Source organism: Azolla caroliniana, unplaced genomic scaffold (assembly GCF_043228905.1).
Source record: "Azolla caroliniana isolate FFs.n. ecotype wild unplaced genomic scaffold, voAzoCaro1.0.p SCAF_4, whole genome shotgun sequence".
Taxonomy (NCBI): Eukaryota; Viridiplantae; Streptophyta; class Polypodiopsida; order Salviniales; family Salviniaceae; genus Azolla; species Azolla caroliniana.
In genome coordinates, this window is record NW_028230439.1 from 25,425,563 (window position 1) to 25,447,620 (window position 22,058).

At 36.6% G+C, this 22,058-nt stretch overlaps 3 protein-coding genes across 3 annotated transcripts; all 3 read left to right on the forward strand.

Annotated features, from left to right (window-relative positions):
- Positions 1–1,377: 1,377 nt before the first annotated feature.
- Positions 1,378–4,086, forward strand: LOC147865644 (uncharacterized). Its single transcript, XM_087318514.1, has 6 exons — positions 1,378–1,591; positions 1,711–1,743; positions 2,872–3,054; positions 3,145–3,207; positions 3,289–3,489; positions 3,724–4,086. The coding sequence occupies exons 1-6, from the start codon at positions 1,427–1,429 to the stop codon at positions 3,859–3,861; spliced, it is 783 nt and encodes a 260-aa protein (XP_087174640.1). The 5' UTR covers positions 1,378–1,426; the 3' UTR covers positions 3,862–4,086.
- A 5,461-nt stretch (positions 4,087–9,547) lies between these two features.
- On the forward strand, positions 9,548–12,126 carry LOC147865645 (alpha-1,2-galactosyltransferase-like). The gene is made up of 5 exons (XM_087318515.1): positions 9,548–10,093; positions 10,588–10,620; positions 10,713–10,809; positions 10,902–11,165; positions 11,485–12,126. Exons 1-5 carry the CDS (start codon positions 9,590–9,592, stop codon positions 11,616–11,618), a joined length of 1,032 nt encoding a protein of 343 aa, XP_087174641.1. The 5' UTR covers positions 9,548–9,589; the 3' UTR covers positions 11,619–12,126.
- Positions 12,127–15,122: 2,996 nt separating this feature from the next.
- LOC147865646 (alpha/beta-Hydrolases superfamily protein) lies at positions 15,123–18,812 on the forward strand. Its single transcript, XM_087318516.1, has 7 exons — positions 15,123–15,534; positions 16,880–17,052; positions 17,444–17,490; positions 17,585–17,702; positions 17,840–17,962; positions 18,073–18,268; positions 18,375–18,812. The coding sequence occupies exons 1-7, from the start codon at positions 15,289–15,291 to the stop codon at positions 18,555–18,557; spliced, it is 1,086 nt and encodes a 361-aa protein (XP_087174642.1). The 5' UTR covers positions 15,123–15,288; the 3' UTR covers positions 18,558–18,812.
- The last annotated feature ends 3,246 nt before the right edge of the window (positions 18,813–22,058 follow it).

Below are 22,058 nucleotides of genomic sequence, written 5' to 3' on the forward strand. Positions count from 1 at the left end.
CTAGATTCTTATTGAATCCTTCCAAGAATATTTTTTTAACATTTTGACGATGGGCTATCCATTATTGGGAACATTTTAGCATAGTTCATCATACACTTCACATAAAGTTACAAAACACCTCTAAAGACTAAAACATAACACCATAACATATTTAAAAAAAAACCAACACGTGAATAAATAGTTAATTTTGTCAAATTTGGGTTTTTTTCTTACATTAAAGCGCACATTATACTATATAAATACCAAGACATGTTAACATATGTTAGAGTTGATTGGTGTATGGATGTGTTACATAAGAAACAAATTTATGCTTTGCATATGACCAAAATATAGTGGAAGCCAAACACCATGCAAGTGTGCACCAATCAATCAACCCAAATAAGGGTAAAATGAAAAACTTTGAATCTTGCATCAACAAGTTGGACAAGAACCTGTATGTCTCACATTTATTTTTGTGAACGATGTTTTGTGCTACAAAAGCATGCACTTCCATCGATGTAACAAGTTCTTTAACATAGTCTAAATTGGGGTATGTTGTTTGATAAGAAGGTGACTACTTGAAACTATGATTTGGTGACCAATGGTTTCATCCCAAACCAATATAAGTTTCCTTCACCACACCACATTGCACCAATCTTCGACCTTGGACTAATGCGAGCATGAGAGGAGTAATTCATGCCACATTGATAATAATTTGCATCCCTACCCTCCTCAATTAGCCCATAACAAAAAAGATAGGTTGCATGGATATGTAGGGTAGGAGGCACATAAACTAGTGAAAAAAGATGGTTATTTGGAATTGCAAGGCAAGAGTTACATAGACTAGTGAAAAAAGACTAGTTTCTCCAAAAATGTGTGAGGCAAACATATACTCCCCCAGAATCTCCTCTTCCTACATTTGATGAAGGTGAAATAATAATACCACCACCACATGTCATGCATTCACTCATTAGAGAAGTCCCCTTGATACAACAATTTTGCATGACAAGCATCCATCCATTTGTAGGAGAGGATTTGACAGACGCTCTAAGGAAGATACATGCTTCACAAAACAAATAAGAGACCCTTGAACAAAATCACATAAACTAGTGAAAAAGGCGGGTTTCTGGAAATGTGAGACATGAGTTACATAGATTAGTGAAGAAGGAGACGTTTTCGAAAATGTGAGGCAAACTAATACAGCCTTACCAATGCCTTTGACATTTTTTTGCTAAAAAATGCACATACACATACACATACACATACATAGCTCTATGGTAAGAAGCATACACATACACATACACATACACATACACATACACATACACATACACATACACATACACATACACATACACATACACATACACATACACATACATATACACATATACACATACACATACACATACATACATACATAGCTCTGTGGTAAGAAGCAGAGTCCATGGCGGCAGCAGCTCTGCAGAGATCGAGGGAGGCAGCGAGGAAGGCTCTAACCTCCATGGGACCATCTGCGACAGTTCTTCACAACTCTTCTCAAAAGCATGGAGAGCTCTACCTCGTCGGAGTCAGCCACGTCTCCCCCACCAGTGCAAATCTGGTCCAGAAAGTAAAGTTGCTCTCCATCTCTGCTCTTCCATCTTTGGGATAAAACCACAGTATAAATCATCATCGTCACCACCGTCATCACCACCATCCTCATCATCCTCGTTATCATCCTTTCTGCAGGTCATCAGGGATGTCCAGCCAGATGTAGTTGCGGTACGCTTTTTGGATGTGTTTTGAGTCACTTCATTTTTAGTTCTGTTCCCTTTTTTCAGTTTTCCTTTCCAAATGCTATTAGTATTTCTTCACGTACAGGGTAGTATTTTCGTAGCACATCTCATGGAAGGTAATTTAGGTAGGCAAAGCTTGTATTTGTCAACATATTTTTTAGATTGTTTCCTTAGAAGAGCAGGGAAAAAATTGGATGATTCAAGAAAGCAAATAAAATGGTGACACACATATAATTTATTTAGATGGAATTCTTAACACAGTTTACACTTTAGCAAATTTCAAGAAGGTAGAGAGGGACACAATGGGCAGAGATTGCAGTGAGTTATAGGGCCCTTTTGTCACCCAGAATACCATGTTCACATGAATGTTTATCACTGGAAATCTGTAGAATTGAGAATGCATGTGAATATACACTGTGGGTGGGAGTTCAATTAGAAGAATGGAAATTTGGTGCCACATCATGACCTCGCTGCCAATGTCAGCTGAACTGGCTCTTATCTTCCAAAGTTAAAAAGGATGTGATAGATTTTTAGTCTGGTTCAAAACTACTCCCTGGATAAAAAAGAGAGTTGATGTGCCAATGGTATAGGGTTTAGGAGGAGAAAACTATCTAATGAGGCTCAAACAACATTTTTTTGAAGCAGACAGGCTACAGGAAATTGTGCTATGTTTAAATTGAAATCAGGTGAGCCACATGCATACTAATGTGTGCAGACATATACTTTCTCCCCTTTTCGATCTGGGCGGTAGTTTTGACTCGGGTTTAAATGATATAATGAAAGCTGCATCTGCTCATAACAATTGGGGTAAAGTCCTCGTACTAAAACTTGTCTAGACACAAAGTAATCAATGTTGGATGGCATGGTCACCACTTTACAAAGCATTCAACAACAAACCAAGATGCTACTTTCCAATGTAAAATTCCAAGGTCTCTAAGCTATGCTTGTATCCATTGTGAACAAAGAAGGTCTCAAATCCTTTTGTTTTTTGTGCTAGTGATTGTTCCTTAATTGAGAAGCCTCATATGAGTAATAGTCATCATTGCTTTACCTGAGAATTCATTCCAATGCTGTCATCTTAGTCTCAATACTAATATTTGGGCGTTTTTGACAGCTTGAGTTATGCAAGACTCGAAGCAAATCTGCCATCCTCACGGAAGTGAATTGTGAAAAGTACAAACCATGGGAGTTCTTTTCTATTCCAGGAACGCTCACACAGAAGCTTGTCACATACATCGGAACCAATGCCTATGCTGCTTTTGAAGCCAAGGGTCTCAAACCAGGTGCAGAATTGAGAGTAAGCATATCTTATCATTTGTTTTGAAATACATATTACCTTTTCACATTATAAATCTCAACATCTAGCTAGCACTTGCATGTTTTCTAGACTGCTGTCGAAGAGGCTCGGACAATTGGAGCGAGAATAACATTTGTGGATCGCGATATTAATGTATTTTTATAATTTTGAAATTTTTTTGCATGTTTCTACTCATGTACATTGGCCCTTATTTTCTTACAAATGCCATTTCAGGTCACATTGGAGAGGGTTGCAGAACATTTATCATTGAAAGATGCATTCTATTTCCTATACGACAACAAACGGATTCGCATTGAGTATCGTGAGCTCCTATTATCCCTCCGGGAAGCACGACTTGGCAATGTTGATGCGATTAAGATGTTGCATCTTTCTTGGGAGGTGGTGGAGTTATTGAGAGTATATTTTCCTCAACTGGTATGCACTGTCATCATGAAACTTCGATGCTAGAGTAATGTCCCACTGAGTTTCAATAACATCATGGAAGAAAAATATGTATATATTTAAAATCTAGTCTCACACATAATGGAAATTAGGTTATAAAAGAGAAATTGAATTAAAATAGAAAGTTTCACCTTTTATGCATAGAAATGTTTTATATTATATGTAAATGGTTGAGATATGCTTGATGCTGATTGTTTTATGCTACAGATGAATGCAGTTATTGATGAGAGGAATGAGTTCATGGTAAAGAAACTTCGAGAGATTGAGGGAACTGTAGTTGGTGTTGTTGGTGCTCTTCATATTCCTGGGATGCAAAAGATTTGGCAAGAAGCTGAAAGCACTTAAAGTCTCTTGTATTTGGATTGCATAAAATTTTGTAGTACAATTGATGGCAGAAAGTCTTGCCAGATAAATTGATATTGCATCTGTAGATCATCACCTGCAAATACATATTGAAATCTGCCATCAATAATCTAGGCCTAACTTCTTGGACAATTTGAGCCAATGTAAGACAAGTACTTGTTCAACATGCTTGGATTTTTAATCAGAGTTGAGATTTTGAAAGATGAATGTCTGGGTCAAAGTTTGATTTTTATTGCGGTTAATGATGCTTTGGAGCTTAACATATATATGAGCATGGCTAGGGCTAGGGTTAGGGCTAGAGTAACTCGCTTTGAACTATTTATCCTGTGGTGTTTTATCAACATGGTACTCAAATACAAGAAGATGAATGTATTTGAGAGGCATAAGAACAACTAAGACCCTCCACTCCTGTGAAGAATTTGATTATGTGGCTTAGCTTCAAAGACTACATGGTGGATTTATGCTGAAAGTAATGGTCATCCATAAGCTAAAAAGCTTCATAGAAGCAACCAACATTCGTCTTTGGTTGAAAGAGATGCACAAAGAGATGAAAGTGGGAGATTGAGATGTGGGACCTCATGTGCTCTCTGCTATAGGTTGTCAATGGATATACAAGGTAAAGTACAGGTTTGATGACTCCATGAAATCCATACAAAACTCAGCACATTGCTAAAGGCTACAAATCCACACCATCAACTATGATGAGACCTTTGCGCACATGGCAAAGATGACGGTTTTGCAGATTGAACAACAATCACTACAATGGAGGGTTGGTGGTGACAACTCCCTCTACATGCAATTTGACTCTCATAGTGCCATATTCATCTTCCCATATGTTGATAACCTAGTGATCAAAGGAGAGCATTTGGTTTCCATCAAGAAAGTGATATCTACTCATTTCAAATGTAGGATAAGATGAGTTTCATTGCATTGGGATTATCCACACGTCCGTAGGGGATCCTATTTTTCCAATATTATTGCATCTTAAATTTTTTGGTTTGTTCAATTTTGGCCTAAAAATTTTGCAAGTCAATTGTGACATTGATAAACCATAAATTAAGAACAAAGTAAACTCCACCTCTAACGTTAGTGATCTGACAAGCTATGAGAAAATAATATGAAGCCTTCTCTAATTGACAATCATTTGCATTGACCTCAACTACTTGATTGGCCTCTTTAGCCAATTCATGCAAGCATCATGCAATGGGCACCTTAGATTACGCCAGGGGTTGTTGTGTGATATATGAGTGGCACCGGGATGCAACATAATGTGGCACAAGATTTGTTATGACTTGAAGGCTATACAAAGGTGATTGGGTTGCTAGCTCAGTGGATCGACATTAAATATGGAGCTTTGCATTCTCATTGAGAAGGGCTTCACTCCTAGAGTAGCGACAAGCATCTGTATGTGGTTGGTTCTAGTGGACACCTTTTGGTCCTTATTCTCTCTCCCTTATGTCCATTAAGAGTCTTGATTCCACGTAGCTTTTCCACACTAGTTAATTGAGATATACATGTTTTGTATGTAACAATTATCTATTCAACTGAGATGCCTCATATGTTGCTTATATGGTAATTATCAATTTACTTAAGATAAAAATATTATTTAAGTCATGTAGTAATTACATGCATATCAATGTTAGCTTCACTTAAGAAGCCTTCTAGATTTCCATTGTTACACGGAGTCAAGATGTAAGTACTTTTATGTGTTGAAGTATGATATGGTCTTTGCCATTAAGAAGTGACCCCCCAATCCTTGATTAGCTCACCCAAGAAAGGATGCCTCGTGAGACGCAATAATGATCCTTGGAAGTGCAACATTCCTTGATCATGAACAAAAATGGTGACCTTGTATCATGCCCTTGTTTTTCTGTCAACTTCTAGATTTGATAATTATCTTCATTTTTTGTCGAGGACACAATTTTGATTATTTGATATAGCTAGACATTTAATGAATATCTCCTCCAATACTCTATGAGTGGCCATGAGTTTTAGAGGCAATAGTGAAATTTGCATTATTTGCTTTTATGAGCCATCCATGAAAATATTCAAACTTGGATTTATTTTTCGTATCTAAAACCAAATCGGATATTTCATATCTTACTTTGTAACTTGTTATTGGTGCTTTTTAATGAAATTTACCTTTTGCTATGCTAATCTATCAATGTGAAGAGAGATAACTTAATGCATGAAAAGACTAGTCCAACATTATTATGTTGGCTCTACGATTTAATTGAACTTCCATTCCTTCCTAGATATTTGCACAACCTTTCTGAATGTATGGGTTGCTATTCTACAGTGGTATCTTGTAAATCTATAACCGTTACTAATCATGTGATGTATGTGTTTGAACTAACATTTCTTCTAGCTTTTTGCCTTTACCTAAATTTTTGTCAAATAGACACACCTAAAATTTTCTATTCTCTCGAGGAATTTTTGTTTTAGTGATTTGAAACATAATCCAATTACTCTTACTTGTTGAACATGCACATCTAACCCTCTCACATGGTCCAACTCAACCCTTCAAATGCTTGAAATATTGTAATGACATTGACTACCCAACAATTACCAATAGATAGGTTGTATTTTCACCTGGTCTTCCTGAGATCAAGAGAACAATTAAATCCCTCACATATAATTCAAAGATGTTCTCTAAACAAAGTTCTAAAAAGCAACAAGGGCAATTTTCTGGCAATCACATGTTTTGATCAAATATAATTCAATATACATAACACATCAATTTTCATTTTTATTAGATCTTAGACTCTTTTCAAATGCAATATATATAATATTGGTCAATTGAGATGATGTTAGTGCTTGATTTTAACATTGGTCCCATTTTTTGAGATTTCCATTGAATATTGAACAAGTCACCCATAGAATAAGTGGTATATCGCAATCAATCACAAAGTTTTGAAATGTGTTGGCTCTTCTTATGTATGCATGGATCATGACATTATCAATATTAAAAAACTTGTAGGTCATCAATCATTGCGTAGCAAGAGCATCTCCAACTAATGCAAGTAAAGGGAGAAGCTAATATTGACAAAGAAGCAAATGGAATTCTTTTGATTGTTCATTGAATAGTCTTTATACATGTGCAGAATACCACACACACACACACACACACACACACTTTTCTATGCTTTGTGATGTACTACTACTAGTAAATTTTCCACAATCATTTTTCTGTTGCCACCTTCCAATCATTGTATATTATCCTCGCCTTTTGTAGGGGCAATGTTGTCACCTTCACTCCTTGTATTGTGGATAAGACGAGAATGATTTTTTTGGAGCAAATTGGCGTTGCACGCCATCTCAAACTAAAAGTATCTAGAGTTAATAGAATGGACATTCCATCAAGATTATTGCTTGAGAATGGAGACACCAAACTTTACATCTTTTAACATCCGTGTTTACAAATTCCAATATATCAAAATCTCAGCATGGAATCTATAAAGCATTAATTTGAGGGGATTTCTAGTATCTCTTATACAATGTGCAAAGACTTGCACATCCCACTATTTTTAGATAGCAATCTATAGACATCAATATGAGGGGTGTCCCAATTCTATTTATTTTATGTGCAAAGGATTGCACATTGTGCTTTAACATGCAATGTCGTATTGGTTTATACACAGGGAAACATATAATGGACATGTCAATATATGCTCACGTGTCACTTAACAATAATTCATATGTACACACTAGACCGTGTCATTTATATCCCCCCTCCCCCCCCCCCCCCCCAACCATTGAATATATAACCAACCACTCACCAATGCTCATGCTCAATTGGTGGGAACCTCCATGGGGACACTCTATGTAATCCTATGTGTTCCTAGACAATACATTGACCTCTTAAACTTCTCATACACACGGCACCGATCATGCATGATGTCCAATTGACTGCTAGAACTATCGAATTGGATCTCAACCTTCAAAGTCCAACGACTTTGCCAATTGTCTTGGACCTTTATCCCATCTCGGATCCACACGCGTGATATATCTTTGACCTCATCAAAACACAATCATAGGATGACAATCTTGCAACACAAAATGAGGCAATGCGATAAATAAAAATGGGGGAAAGCTATTGAACTTATGCTCAACAAGTTTGTGCATTGTTGGAATGGGCTATATGGCCATTGGGCACAATGCTCATCATTTGGAATGTGGGAGCTTCTTTTTTTTTGTTGGAGCCATGATTATTTTTTTTGGGGGGGGTGTTTGATCTATCTAGAAGTGGGTATGATCAAGTCTCTAAGGCCATAAACTCTCCATCTCGAAAGGCGAAATATGGGTGTGTGCGTGTGTGTGAGTGAGAGAGCTTTTTATCAAATAAACTAATGGAATGGCTGAACTCACGAGGGAACAAACTTCCTGCGAGCCCCCATTATGGCAAGGTGGGGAATGAAAAGGTTGTGAGTAGTGGTATCTATCGGTCGGTGATGATGTATGTATCAATTTCGAGAGAAAAGAAGGAAAGATATAGTAACGTCTTGTAAGACCAAAATTGGGCCATGAGACAATTGGTTTACAACAAAAATGGGGTGTTTATCCAATCAAACGATCTTCCTCTTGTTGTTAATGATAAATCCCTCGAGGAAAAGAGGAGCACATACATGTGGGCAAGGTCCCCCCATCCCACTTCTTCTAGTGAAAAGGAAGAACACATTGTGTATAGGAATAGGATTGGAGCTCAATTGGCAAGAGAAAGAACACATTGTGTACGTATAAGGATTGGAGCAAGTGGATTTTCTCTTTGCTTTTATTATTTTTTTCTTTCTTATGTTTTAAATTTTCCTTTTTTATTTGGTTGTCATTTTTTTTCAATTGACTGATTGAGTGGCAACGGTCCACAAACCCAAAAAAATAAAAACAAGAATTAAAAGACGAAGAAATAAAAACATAAATAAATAAAAAGAAATAGGTACACAGATATGTAAATTGTTGTTGTTTTGTTTTGGAAAGACCAAAAATAAAATTATTTATATGAATATAAGTAGAAACAAAATAACTGAAAAAGATGGAGATGTTTTTTTATTTTTTTCATTTATGTTTTTTTCTATTCCTTCTGGATTACATAAAAAAGGTAAAATATAAAATGGGAAAAAACAATTTGGAAAAGAGAAAGAAAATTAAAAAAAGAAGGGAAAACAGAGACCAGAAAGGGAAGGAAAAGATAAATATAAAATGGGGAAAAAAGAATTTGGAAAAAGAAAAACAGAGAGACCAGGAAATGAGAGAAGAAAAAAAAAACAAAAGAGAGAGGTAAAGAAAGAAAAGCAGAAAGCAAAAAAAGCAAAAGAGAAAAAAGAAAGGAGGAAAGCAAAGAAGAAGAGAAGAGAACAGAGGAGAAAGAAATCAATAAGAAAAAGAAGAAAGAAGAAAGAATATGTAATATGTAAGAAAAAAAAAGGAAAAATTAGAGAAAGCAAACAAAAAATCTGAGAGAGAGACAGGAAGCTTGCCTCTCTGGAAACAGAGCAATCAAAAAACAGAACAGAAAGAAGAAGAAGAAGAAGAAGAAGAAGAAGAAGAAGAAGAAGAACAGGAACAGTCTTTGTCTTTGTCTCTGCTCTGTCTCTCTAAATCACACACACATTCACAGACACACAAAGAAGGCTTTCCTGCTTCTTCCTTTCCTTCCTTGTTTTTTTTTTTTTTGGTTAGTTTTTTAAATTTTGTTTTGGCGATTTTGAGCGCAATGGAGGAGATTCAGATGAATTTGATAGATCGATACCCTAATTCTAGACAAGTTATGCTCTGTTTCTCTCTCATCTCTGCATTCCTGGGCCTCACCGTAACCCTAACATTATGGTCCACCTCCATCCTCTTCTCGGGTGCCAATGATCTCCTGGGTCGGAACTGCATCCCACTCACCAAACCATCATCACCATCATTGCGCTGTGCATTTGCAGGCAATACTTCCTCCACATCTACCACAAGTAGCGATTCCCTGGCGACATGGCCGTGTGAAACATTTGCCATTGTTACATGCAGCGATGGCGGGACGCGCATCCCAGGCCGCTCCTTTGATGGCCTATTGGACCTTGTTGAGCCGAACAAGAGGGATTATGTCCATCGCCATGGCTATGAATACATCGATGCAAGTGATTTGGTGGACCCCTCTCGGCCCCCGAGTTGGAGCAAGATCATTGCAGTCCGCAAACACCTCCCCAGTTTCGATTGGGTCTTCTGGAACGATGTGGTTAGTTCTCTTTCCTTTCCCTTTTTCTTTTTTCTTCAGATTAGGGCATCTCGAATGATGCAGTTATTCAGTAATTGTTGCCCCTCTTCTATTTTCAGTTTGAATTCTTGAGTTTTCCTTTTTTTTGTTTTGGTTTTACTCTGGCTTCTCATCAATCAAGTGTATGTTTTCTCTGTGGTTTATGCTGTCTGCTCTTTCATACTAGAGCTTTGTCTCAATGCTTCTTTTTATACCTGTTTTCCTGAGAATATGTATTTTTGTCTTCTGAAATGTAGAGCACGATTTATGTCACACAGATGTGTGTATGTATGTCTTGGATTCACGCGTATGGGCGTCCAATATAATTTGTTGCAGTCTATTTGCTAGAATGATTGCAATCTCAAGCAAGTCCATTCAATAAAATTAGTTCATGTTGTAATGGTTTTTTCACGAAGAAGTGTCACTCAATATTGATTTTTTTCCATGTGTTTTTATTCTGCAAATGTTCTATGCAGGATTCTCTTGTGACGAATCCGGACGTTTCTTTGGTGAGTGCCGATTTTGTTCTAGCAACAGCTTTAGATTCTGTATAACAGGAAATGCGTAGATCGTGTTATTGATGAACTGCTGGCTCTTGTAGAGTGACATTGTACAATCTGTTGTGGGAAGTGAGGAGAACAATATGAATAAATCTCCAGATTTCATTGTGACTAGAGATATAACAGGAGTAAATGCCGGTAAGAAATCACTTGTTGTTTTATTCTTTTATGAATCATATGCCCAAGGTCCTGACTGGCTTAGTGTTTGTTTTGTTCGGATTGTATTGCAGGTATGTTTTTCTTTCGGAATTCAGAGTGGAGCCTTCGGTTTCTGGAGAAATGGTGGAACCAAACCTCATTTGTTCGACCCTTTGGTCAAATGAAGAGCGGAGATAATGATGCATTGAAGTACTTGATCCAAACGATGCCAGAAGACGAACTGAAACAACACGTGCGAATCACTGAGATGCAATGTGCCTTCAATTCATACCTATGGAGACCGTCGTTGAAGAATGGCCATCGCCTAATGGTCTTGCCCCGAACTATATGGCAAGGTTAAACATTTTGGTCTTTGTTTTCAGTCCATTTTGTCATGGTTCTTTTAAAAGGTCACGAAAAATGTCGAAAACGAACACTAACTTGTTGGATATCTAACAGGTAAGCTTTCTGAAAGTATTGGATAACCCCTCTGTAGTAGTAATACACAACTTCTCTGTTACATAAGGGTAGTTTAGTAAATTTTGAAAACTCTGGGGGTGTTTTGGTAAATGGCTTGCCAACAAATGAAGTTAGAGAGCTATATTTGATATTTCTGCCATAAGGAATGAAGTAACGAATATGTCTCATTGTGAAAGGAACGTTCTTGCCGTTTAGGTGTTTATGCTCGTGGTGACTTTATGGTGCATCTTGCTGGAGTGAATGATAAGAAAACATGGATAAGGAGAATCCTACAGGATCTTGATGGAGGTGATACGCTTCGAGAATCTTCTCTCATCGGAGACGGATAACTTATAAAAGGAGCAGCTGAGCTATTGGAATCTACTATTCATTTTCCGGAAGACACATTTAAAATTCTTTGATTCTTTTGATTCTTTTCCACGAGAGCGTGCACACCGCCGCGCTCATTCGTGAGATGATACTACCAAGTAAGTTTTTATCGATGGTAGTGGTAAACAAGAACAAACAATGTGCTCAAAAGGACGGATTATTCTTGATACTTAATCTTGCATAGAAGCACACCATTCTAGAAGCACTTGTCGGAGGTGGTTCTTTTTATACTCTCTCTCTCGCCATATTGCGATTAATTCATTTTTAGGTATTGTTTATGAAGATATTCGCTTGTATCTTCTTCTCTGTAACCATTGTAAACGAGTGAGGAAGGGGGGTCCTCTTAGGTCCTCTTTCTCCATCTTTCTTTATCTCTCTTTGACACTAGCGTTTACTTCTATGTCGAGATTGTATCTTTCTTTTCTTTGTTCATTATTATTATTGAGAAAAGACACTTGTGTTGTACTACTGTATGTACATCTGTGGTATGTCTCATGGATATTTTTGAAGTAAGGCAAGAAAAAACATGCAAGAAAGAAAGCAGGTTGTATTCTTTGCAATGATTCCCATTCACTTATACAAATATATGAAGTAAAATTGTATGCAAAGTCTTAAAATGTGATAGGTGAAATCTGCAATGTTTCAAGTCCGTGATTTTCATTGCCTCACTCGACCAATGTTGATCAACTACATATGGAACCAGTTTCTCTATGTTTTTCTCCCTCATGATCACAATGTTCACTCTAATTGCATCCTCCGTTAGTAAAGTTCTTGAACATTGAGAGTTGCTACACAACTTCAGACATGTATTGGGAAAATATTTGACCTTAAGGACATGGTAAAAGCTCATTATCAATATTATATATTCATTCCATAAAGATGATATTGCCATGCAATCATTGATTATACTTGATACCATTGACAGTACTATCTTGCTTTTTTTTGGCTTAGTTTGGTTGTAGACATGTGGAAGATTAAAAAACATGGGTTTTTTGACTTTTGACGTAAGCCCTTATATGTACATCAATTTCTTATTATGATGGCAACATTATATCTAAGGATGTTAGTTAAAATATAATGGCGGTTTCTTTTTACTTTTTGTTCGTAAATGGTAGGTTGTATTAGATGAAATTCTTAGAGAAGAGCTTGTCAACCTCTACAAACAAACCTCCAATTTTCTTTAAAGTAGGCACGATCGAAAATCGCGAATCTTTAATGACACATCCCCTTTAATGCATCTTTGTGCCATTGTGTGGGTGTTGGCCGAGGATTTTAGTTTCATTCAAATCTTGTTTGCTTATTTGGGCAAATTGTTAGTTAGCAAAGGAGTAACCTATGGGAAGATATTCCATATAAAGAAAGATACATATCATTTTCCTACATAAGCGTTTCTTTTAACTTTTGGGTTGACAAACATAATAAGGTTAAGTACTAATCATCAAGTCTTAATGTTGCTAAAATAGAGGAGTTGCATGATGGTTGTAGATTACATTTGGTAATTGGCCCACATTTCTCGATTTCATGATAAGAGAAGAACATACCTAAGGCCAAAAATAAAGACTGTTTTTTTTTTCTTCCAAGAAAGATATTGCATTATCATTAAGAAACGTAGTAAGGATGTAGGTGAAGTATGTACATATGGGTAATGATCCCCATGCTAAGTTCTAACTGGTGGATTAAATGAATATTTCAGTGTACAGTAGAACCATTCAACCTTGTCAAAAATCTGTTTATAAAATATTCCTTTGTCCAATATGGCATGAATCTCCAATGGTTGTAACTATGCTTGTTGTAACTATTCCTTGTGCCAACAATAACGATCATGCACATCAAAAGTCATAAAAATTTCTTCTCCAATAGAGGCATTTACTCCAATCAAAACATCCAATGGAGTAAATAAACATATCCTCATTTGTGTAGAAGGTCCAAATTGCATATGAATATTTGAAAGGCCAGCTTGTATTGCATAATACATTGTCTTTCTACTCCTTATGTTATTAAGCATTCACACTCTTTGATCTATGGATGTGGAAAAAAATGTTGTCCAAGCACCTATAGATTGTGGTGCCCCCTTATCTAATTCTGCCCATACACATCGGGTACACCTTCCCAAATCAAAGGTTGTCCTCAAAATTTAGCTTTTGTTTTGGGGGATCTCTTAACTAAATCTAGAGAGACATCTTTCCATGAATTAAGAATAGATCGAGCAAATTTGTCTTCCCATTTTGTGGAAATAGCCAATTTGTTGCCTTCCGTAAAACTCCATCGAAAATTGGGCTTCCAATCTTCACCCATTTTGGGACAAAACCTTTCCAATTTGTATAGCAACAACTGTTTCCATGGTTTTGGTTCTTGTATCAATCCCCTAATCGCCACTTTCACAAGCAAAGCTTTTGGCTATTGTAATGGATCAACAATGCCTAATCCTCCATGATATTAATAATTGTGGACCAAGAAACCTTGGCCCTTGCATGACTTACTTCATTACTAGTCCCCAAATAAATCCCGACCAGTCTTTGTAGTTGTCCCATACATTTTGTTTAACCTTGTCACTAGAAATGGTAATGGGATAATGTGATTGGTTGTTAAATTGATAAAATCTAAATGATTCTGAGGACATTAAGCATATCCATACAAATTCAGCCAATGGTAGGTTAGCCATGCATATGGGTCTTTGCTTCACCAGACATACAATGGAAGCCTTCCTTTCACTCACAAATTCTTGTTGCGTGCTTTGATCAATATCAACAAGTAATTATGCTGGTACAAAGCATTATATATTCACCATTTTTGGATCTATGTAAGGTTTGCCATGCTCATTTTCGATGAATTTGTCACAAGTAGCCCTCCCTCGTATGGATAACTTTACCCTAGCATAATTTTTTTCTTTTTTCATCTCTATTAAGGGTGTACTTTAGTTGTAAGCTATGAATTTACAAATCCATGCATGTGTTTGAAACCTCATTATTTGAGCTATTTACTAGATGCCATTGTGGAATGTTCAAAATGGTGAGGGTTGGGAATAATATGGCATTGCCAATATTTTCCAAACAACCTAATGCAAGTAATGGTCGGACGCAAAATGATCGTAGTATGGTTCTCTGCCGAACAACACAATCCCTCGGAAACACAGCGCACGACCACATGCTCGACGAGAGGTTTCTCGGTGTTGGTGTTCCAAGAACCCAAATGTGAACTGAATATTTGTCCGTTGTCACCGATCAGCCTAATGTGAGAGTAGCAGTAGTAGTAGTGGTAGTAGGCCCTGGACACATGCGATGGAACAACCTCAACCATTGAGCTAAGGGCCCAAGGGGAAGAGGAACATCTCTCTCTCTCTCTCTCTCACACACACACACACACACACACACACACACACACACACACACACACACACACACACAACACACACACTTTGTGTATGTATACAGTATAAGTTATAAGTAAAGGGTGCAGCAAAAAATCTCTGTTTCCCTACTTTGCATGGTGTGTGTGTCTGTGTGTGTGTGTGGTCTTGCATAACAGAAGCCAGAGCCACACACACACACACACACACACACACACACACATGATGTGACCCTGCCATATCTGATCACCACCCAACAACCCATAGTCATCATTTGCTTAGCCATGATGATCTTGCCCACATCTCATCATCATCATCATCATCACCATCATCATCACCTCCTCTCTGTTACCCCATCACTGATTTTCCCTAATCCTCTTCAAGGTAGGTCGGCTAACTTGGCATCACTACGATTCCGCAGACATTCTTCTTCTTCCTCTTCGTCACGATCGACGTTACCGCATTTCGGTGTTGTTGCGGACGCCAAAGCTCCTCGTCCTCGTCCTCCTCGTCCTGTCGTCATTCTTCCAGTAAGTCTCCAATTCTCATGGAAAAGAAAAATGCAGGCCGGAAATAACTTTTATAATTTTGTAAGGGTTTCTTTTTAAGCTTTTCGGTTGTTTTTTATGTTGATTGATCGGAAAAAAAATAGGTATTCGTGTCAAATTGTTAGTCGTTTTTTGTAAGGATTCTGGAGATTTCTGGCAATTTTCTTATGATCATCAACAAACGCAGTGCAATATCTTAGCATCTGTTTATTTTGGTTTCTCTTTTTATGATCAAGGGTTTTCAAAATGTTTATTGAATTCTTACATAAACTAAGCAATTACAAAGCAATAATTGCGGATAAGATTCTTCTGGTACAGCCTTGATCCATGGACTGAGAAATATAGGGGTTATTTATTGCCGAATGACTAGGTAGTTCTCAAGGACATTTCTAATTCTTGGCTATTTTATGACAAGTATTTTGAAAAGATTCATTGAATTTTACTTTTAAAATAAGAAATTACCCATAATATTCATAGAGAAAGCTGAAATATTGTGATAATTTGAAATATTAGATATTGAGCAAATCCATGAGGTTCTGTAATTTGTTTTTTGCGTCTTATTCAAATCTTGATTTCGAACATTGGAAATGCATTTCAGTATACACATGGTTCAACAAAGGAAATGGCTCAAGCTCTCCTTTTGTCGTAACTTTTGATATGCAAAGATGTTGGGAGGCTGATTTCCTTATGTGGTAACTTTTGTGAAGAGATATAGGAGATTGATTTTCTTATGTAGTAACTTTTGTGAGGACGTTTTGAAGAATTCTTTCTTTATGTGGTAAGTTTTGTGAAGCGATGTTGAGAATGATCTCCTTATGTGACAAGATGTTGAATATGTGTGAAGTTATTATTTTCGAGAGATCTGAAGAGTCTAAATTTGGCAAGCTTCTTGAAGATGTCTTATCGTGGAAGCGAATCTCTCTAAAAAGATATCGAGGCTCCTTCCCTTGTGTGTAATGGTGGGTTTTTGAATCTCTCAGATGCACATAAAGATAAATTTTTGGCCTCAAGCATGATAGATTGACGACTCATAATTTAAATATGAGAGAGTAGAGAGAAAGACTTTAATTTCCACATTAGATTTTCACATTTAGAAGTAGAGATGTTGAACCTCTTCAATAGAAATGTTATAAGAATTCAATATTTTGAGAGGGTTGAATGTATTAAAATTTTTGGTAATCATTTGTTATTAATTAGTACTGGATTTTGTTTAGATTCTGCACATCTTTCTGAGTTAAGATCAAATGGACAAAATTTAATACGAAGAGAGATATTTGCAATTAGTAAGTGTATCCCAAGGGATCCATATCCATTTGTTTGTTTGCAGGGTCTTGGCAACAATCAAAATGATTATCAAGAACTGAAGTCTTCGCTTGAAGAGAGAGGATTGAGGGCAACAATTTTAGAAGTGTCACGGCCGGACTGGCTGAGAAATGCCCTTGGCTTACTCGATAGAAATTATTGGGCTGGAAAACTCACGCCGAGGCCGATATTGGATTGGTATGTGAGAAGGATTGAACTATTTTCTGATACTTTTAACAACTGATTTCTCAGCAACGTACTAAGCGTATTTACCATCCTTAACATAAGGATTTGATAATTGTTTCTATTAATTGTACTATGCTCTAATGATTTTAACAACTGATTGCTCAGTAACCCACTATGCTTGTATTTAATATTCTTATAGAAGGATTTGACAACTGTTTTTCAGCAATTTTACTATGCTCTAATGATTCTAACAAATGACTTCTCAGCAACCTATTATGCATGCATTTAACAGAAGGATTTGCAACAGATTTTTTAGCAAATGTTAACTATGGTTTTAGTACATCCTAAGCACGAAATTTCCATTATTATCATTTGACAAACTGATTTCTAAACTTGATGAAAGGTATTTTAAGAAGATGAGTAAAGCGATCACTGATGCCAAAGGGGCAGGTATAAGCATGAAAATCATCATACATCTGTTTGCTCATCCAATTTCTCATGTATGTTGCAGATACTCAAGTTACATTCTCTCTCTCTCTCACAGGTGATATGAAAGTGTCATTGCTTGGGCATTCTGCAGGAGGTTGGCTGGCTAGAGTGTATATGTCTGAATATGGAATTGATGACATTGCAATGCTCTTATCTCTTGGAACCCCGCATCTGTAAGATCTCTAAATTTCTCTGTTTGACTTCCTTCTCTCTTTCCCATCTAGAGGGAGTATGTGCGTGCTTAATTCTATTACAACATTTTTTATGAAATGCAAAGCTTTCAAACATTTTCAGAGCATTGTGTACACAGGCCACCACCGAAGGGTGTTCCGGGTGTGATAGACCAAACCAGAGGATTGCTTGATTATGTAAATTCAGTCTGCCCTCACAGCTTCTTCCAACCAGAGGTCAAATATGTTTGTGTTGCAGGCAGGTACGTTGTTAAAAATTACAAAAGAACATAGATCATAGATCTTATGAGGAAATGTTAGATGTTTTATGCCAACTTAATGTGTGTGTTTTTCTTTTATACGTATGTCATAGGTTCGTAAAAGGTGAACGTTTTTTCCCAGCTGAGGTTCCGATGGTTAACACAGCAGGAATAGGTCCTGTCGTTCCTGCTGATGATGAACAGAAAATGAATGGCATAACTCAAAGAAGAAACCTAGAGGGCAATGAAAAATTGGTAGAAAACGCTCCGACATTTCAAGCTCGCATTGTTGGACAAGGTTACAAACAGGTGTACACTCTGAATCACCCATTTTATGTTGAATCACATAATGTACATACACACACACATACATACATGAATATATATAATTTTATTTTATTTATTTGTTTGCTAGGTATGTGGGCAAGCAGATGTGTGGGGAGACGGGGTGGTCCCTGAGGTATCTGCTCATTTGGATGGTGCAAATAATATTACTTTGGATGGTGTGTATCATTCACCAGTAGGAGCAAGATCTCCAGATAGGCCGTGGTATGGCTCGACAGGTATACTGGAGCAGTGGGTTCATCATCTTCACTGAGACTCTTTCAATATAGATGCACATGTCAATAAATATACTATTTGTTTCATTAGTTTTCTGAAGTTCACATCCCATGACAAGTATCATATACATTGCTTCTTCCAAATACATTCCCATTTTTCTCAACAATGAAAGTCAGTTAAATCACCCATTATTTTATGGCTCTTAAAATGAAGCCTCTTCTTAAGAAAATTGATCAAGTGCTTCTTGTAAGAAAACTTTACATGTGAATAGAGTAGTTCTACATGCCATTGAGATATTCATGGCAACCAGATGTTCATGACCCAAGTTCACTATCTTATGCATCTTCCTTTTGTGGTTCGTGTAGATCACTTGGCTTTGGTTTATGCTTCTCCTCTTACATTGTAATCTCCTCTTCTTGTTTGGGGCTTTGGTTTGGAAAATTGGATGCATTATATTTGCTTCTGGACACATTTGATTAATTCTGAAGTGAATGAGGGTTAATTGCAATATTAATTTATCGTGGTGTGAAAAGTCGGGAGGCTCACACATCATACAATTACACCACACATGACAACTGCAAAACTATATTCTCTAGCATGCTTGAACCCATTCTCTTGTTGACAATCGAAATCATGTCGCTTCCATTCAGCTTAGCATGTGTTGGGGACATTGACCAGGATTAAAAGTCATTATGCCCCGAGGAAGTCTGATTTGACATTCAGCTTAGCGTGTGTTGGGGACATTGACCAGGATTAAAAGTCATTATGCCCCAAGGAAGTCTGAATTTGACTGTTTGTTTTTGTGATCATAATAGAGCTTGTCTCCACGTATTTCTAGTGATGCTCTAGCTAAACGTGGGCATTAGTTACAACAATAAAATTAAATCGCAAGCCAACTAATAGCCAACGGAACTCATGCTATTAGTTGTAGTTAATAAAATGTAATAGACGAACTCATGCTTTGAGGCTTGAGCTTAGACATGTTTAACAGTCGGCAATGGTTCGGTGTGAACAGTTAGAAATTGCGGTTTAAACGGTTTATTAAAAAAAATTTAAATTAATTTAAAAAAAAGAATTAGATTATTTTTTTAAAACAATCTTTTCATTTTCAAGCCTTATTCTCACATTGTAGGAAAATCTTTAAAATTTTCAAAAATTAAAATTTAAAATAATGAAAAATTTAAAATTTTAAAATTAGACCTAAGTGTAAAACCGAACCACGAAATCGTGGTTTTAATGATTTAATGGTTTAACAGTTTCAAATTTTTTAAACGGTTTAGTTTAATGGTTTTGTGGTTCAGTTCGGTTTAAGTTTCAAAATTTTTAAACGATTCGGTTTTGACACTCTCAAACCGAACCAAACCATTGCTGATTGTTAGACATGTTTTCATTCATGTCTAAATCTCGAAGTCTTTGTGGTTGTTGTTCATGCCCATGTCTAGGTGATAATTTTGTTCTTCCCATTGAACAAAAAAATGGTATATATGTTCAATGATGGTAAGATCTCAATTATTGTAATAATTTATATAACTATTGGTCATAAGACTTTCAACACTCAAAATCATGAAGGAAACATATGGCCTCGGGAACTTTCCATGAGCTATTCAATAGTTGTACTCAAATCTAGACTGTTTTACTTCATTAAGATAAATTATTGGCAAGCAACGAGTTGTCAAGAGTTTTACTCAAATCTACACTATTTAATTGTCACATAAATGATTGGCAAGCAACAAGTAGAAGTCAGTGAATATTTGATAGGATAAAATCTAAAGATGTGAGATAAAGAATTTGGCACTAGAGTTTGTCCAAATTGAGTATGGGTACAAGTTGAGGTATGCCCACGTCACAAGCTAACCTGGACAACCATATAGCTTCCTTGCATGCTTCACTAGCTGCAACACACTCTGCTTTTGTAGCGGACAGAGCAATACACTCTTGGAGACAAGATCTCCAAGATATGGCACATCCCATAAACTGAAAAATATACCCCAAAGTAGACTTTCTACTGTCAGAACAACCATCATAGTCAAAGTTTGTATATCCAATAATGGATACATTTCCGCCACCTAAACATAAATACTTATTCTTGGTGCCACTCATATATCTCAATATCATTTTAATTGCCTCCCAATGTTTCTTACTAGGGTTTGACAAAAATATGCTCACAGCTCCCATTGCAAATGCAATGTTTGGCCTATTTCGCTATCATAGTGTACGTAAGACTACCACCACCACACTGGTAAGGAATTTTACTCATGAAGTTCTTTTCATTATTAGATTGGGGGCATTCATCTTTGCTCAATTTAACATACATAGATAATGGAGTGCTCAAAGGCTTTGCACTCTCCATATTAAACCTCTTGTGTATTTTACATACATACTCAAATTGAGACAAATAAATATGTCCATTACTCCTATCCCGAGTAATATACATTCCAAGGATGTGTTTAACATTTCCCAAATTTTTCATATCGAAGGTTTGACTTAGATTTTTCTTTAATTTGGACAGCTCATCCTTGTTTTTATTGGCGATGAGCATGCCATCTACATCGAGTATCAAAATTCACATATGAATCATCTATACATTTCTTCGTATATAAGCATGATTCTTCATTACTCCTAGCATAACTTTGGAACCTCATAATTTTTTATACCATTTTCGAGGTGATTACTTAAGACCATATAAACTTTTCTTAAGTTTACATACAAAAGGCATTTTCCCATAAACGTCAAAACCCTTTGGTTGCTCCATATAGATCTCTTCATCGAGATCTCCATGCAAAAAAGTAGTTTTTACATCCATTTGAAAATAAATCAAGATCATTTTTTGCAACCAATGCAAGGATCACGCGTAATGTAGTCATCTTGACTACTGGAGAGAAGATTTCATCAAAATTGGCTCCTTGTTCTCGTTTAAAACCTTTTGCCACAATGCAAGCTTTATACTGAGGAAGAACACTCTCGTATGTGCATTTGTACTTACACACCCATTTTCATGGCAATGCTTTGGACCTACCTTTTCACAAAGGCACTAAATCCCAAGTTCCATTCTTATGGATACTATCCAACTCATTTTCCATTGCTTGTTTCCACTTAGCATGATCGTGGATAGATATAACTTCATTGTAACATGAAGGCTCATCGACATTTGATAACATTACATAATCAACAAATTTACTGGGTGGTTTGGAGACACGCATGAATCTCCTCAATGATTCCTAAACTTGAATACCATCGTGTTGTGCATGGGAAACATCATTCTAAGCATCATCATTCTGAGTATATTCTTGCGAAAAATCATCATTGTGCACATTATTGTGCTGAGCATCATTATTTTGGGCATCATCATGCTGAACAATAATAGTTTTTCGTGGGTGAACACATGTAGAAGCATCTACATCAATGAGATTTTTCTGTTTTTACATCAACAGAAGGCACAATATCCTTGAACATAACCTTTCTCACTTCTACCTCCTTTACAGTCTGTTTATGCATTTTGTCCTCATAAAAAACATCGCTACTTTTGACCACAATACGT

What these genes read in the sequence shown, in the direction of transcription:
- LOC147865646 (XM_087318516.1), top strand. Translation starts at nt 15,289, where the DNA reads ATGATGATCTTGCCCACATCTCATCATCATCATCATCATCACCATCAT. An exon ending in TATGTTTGTGTTGCAGGCAG is followed by an intron (nt 17,963 to 18,072) that starts GTACGTTGTTAA and finishes CGTATGTCATAG; the next exon opens with GTTCGTAAAAGGTGAACGTT. An exon ending in TTGGACAAGGTTACAAACAG is followed by an intron (nt 18,269 to 18,374) that starts GTGTACACTCTG and finishes TTTGTTTGCTAG; the next exon opens with GTATGTGGGCAAGCAGATGT.
- LOC147865645 (XM_087318515.1), top strand. Translation starts at nt 9,590, where the DNA reads ATGGAGGAGATTCAGATGAATTTGATAGATCGATACCCTAATTCTAGA. An exon ending in CGAATCCGGACGTTTCTTTG is followed by an intron (nt 10,621 to 10,712) that starts GTGAGTGCCGAT and finishes TGGCTCTTGTAG; the next exon opens with AGTGACATTGTACAATCTGT. An exon ending in TATAACAGGAGTAAATGCCG is followed by an intron (nt 10,810 to 10,901) that starts GTAAGAAATCAC and finishes ATTGTATTGCAG; the next exon opens with GTATGTTTTTCTTTCGGAAT.
- LOC147865644 (XM_087318514.1), top strand. Translation starts at nt 1,427, where the DNA reads ATGGCGGCAGCAGCTCTGCAGAGATCGAGGGAGGCAGCGAGGAAGGCT. An exon ending in GTGCAAATCTGGTCCAGAAA is followed by an intron (nt 1,592 to 1,710) that starts GTAAAGTTGCTC and finishes TCCTTTCTGCAG; the next exon opens with GTCATCAGGGATGTCCAGCC. An exon ending in GAGTATATTTTCCTCAACTG is followed by an intron (nt 3,490 to 3,723) that starts GTATGCACTGTC and finishes TTTATGCTACAG; the next exon opens with ATGAATGCAGTTATTGATGA.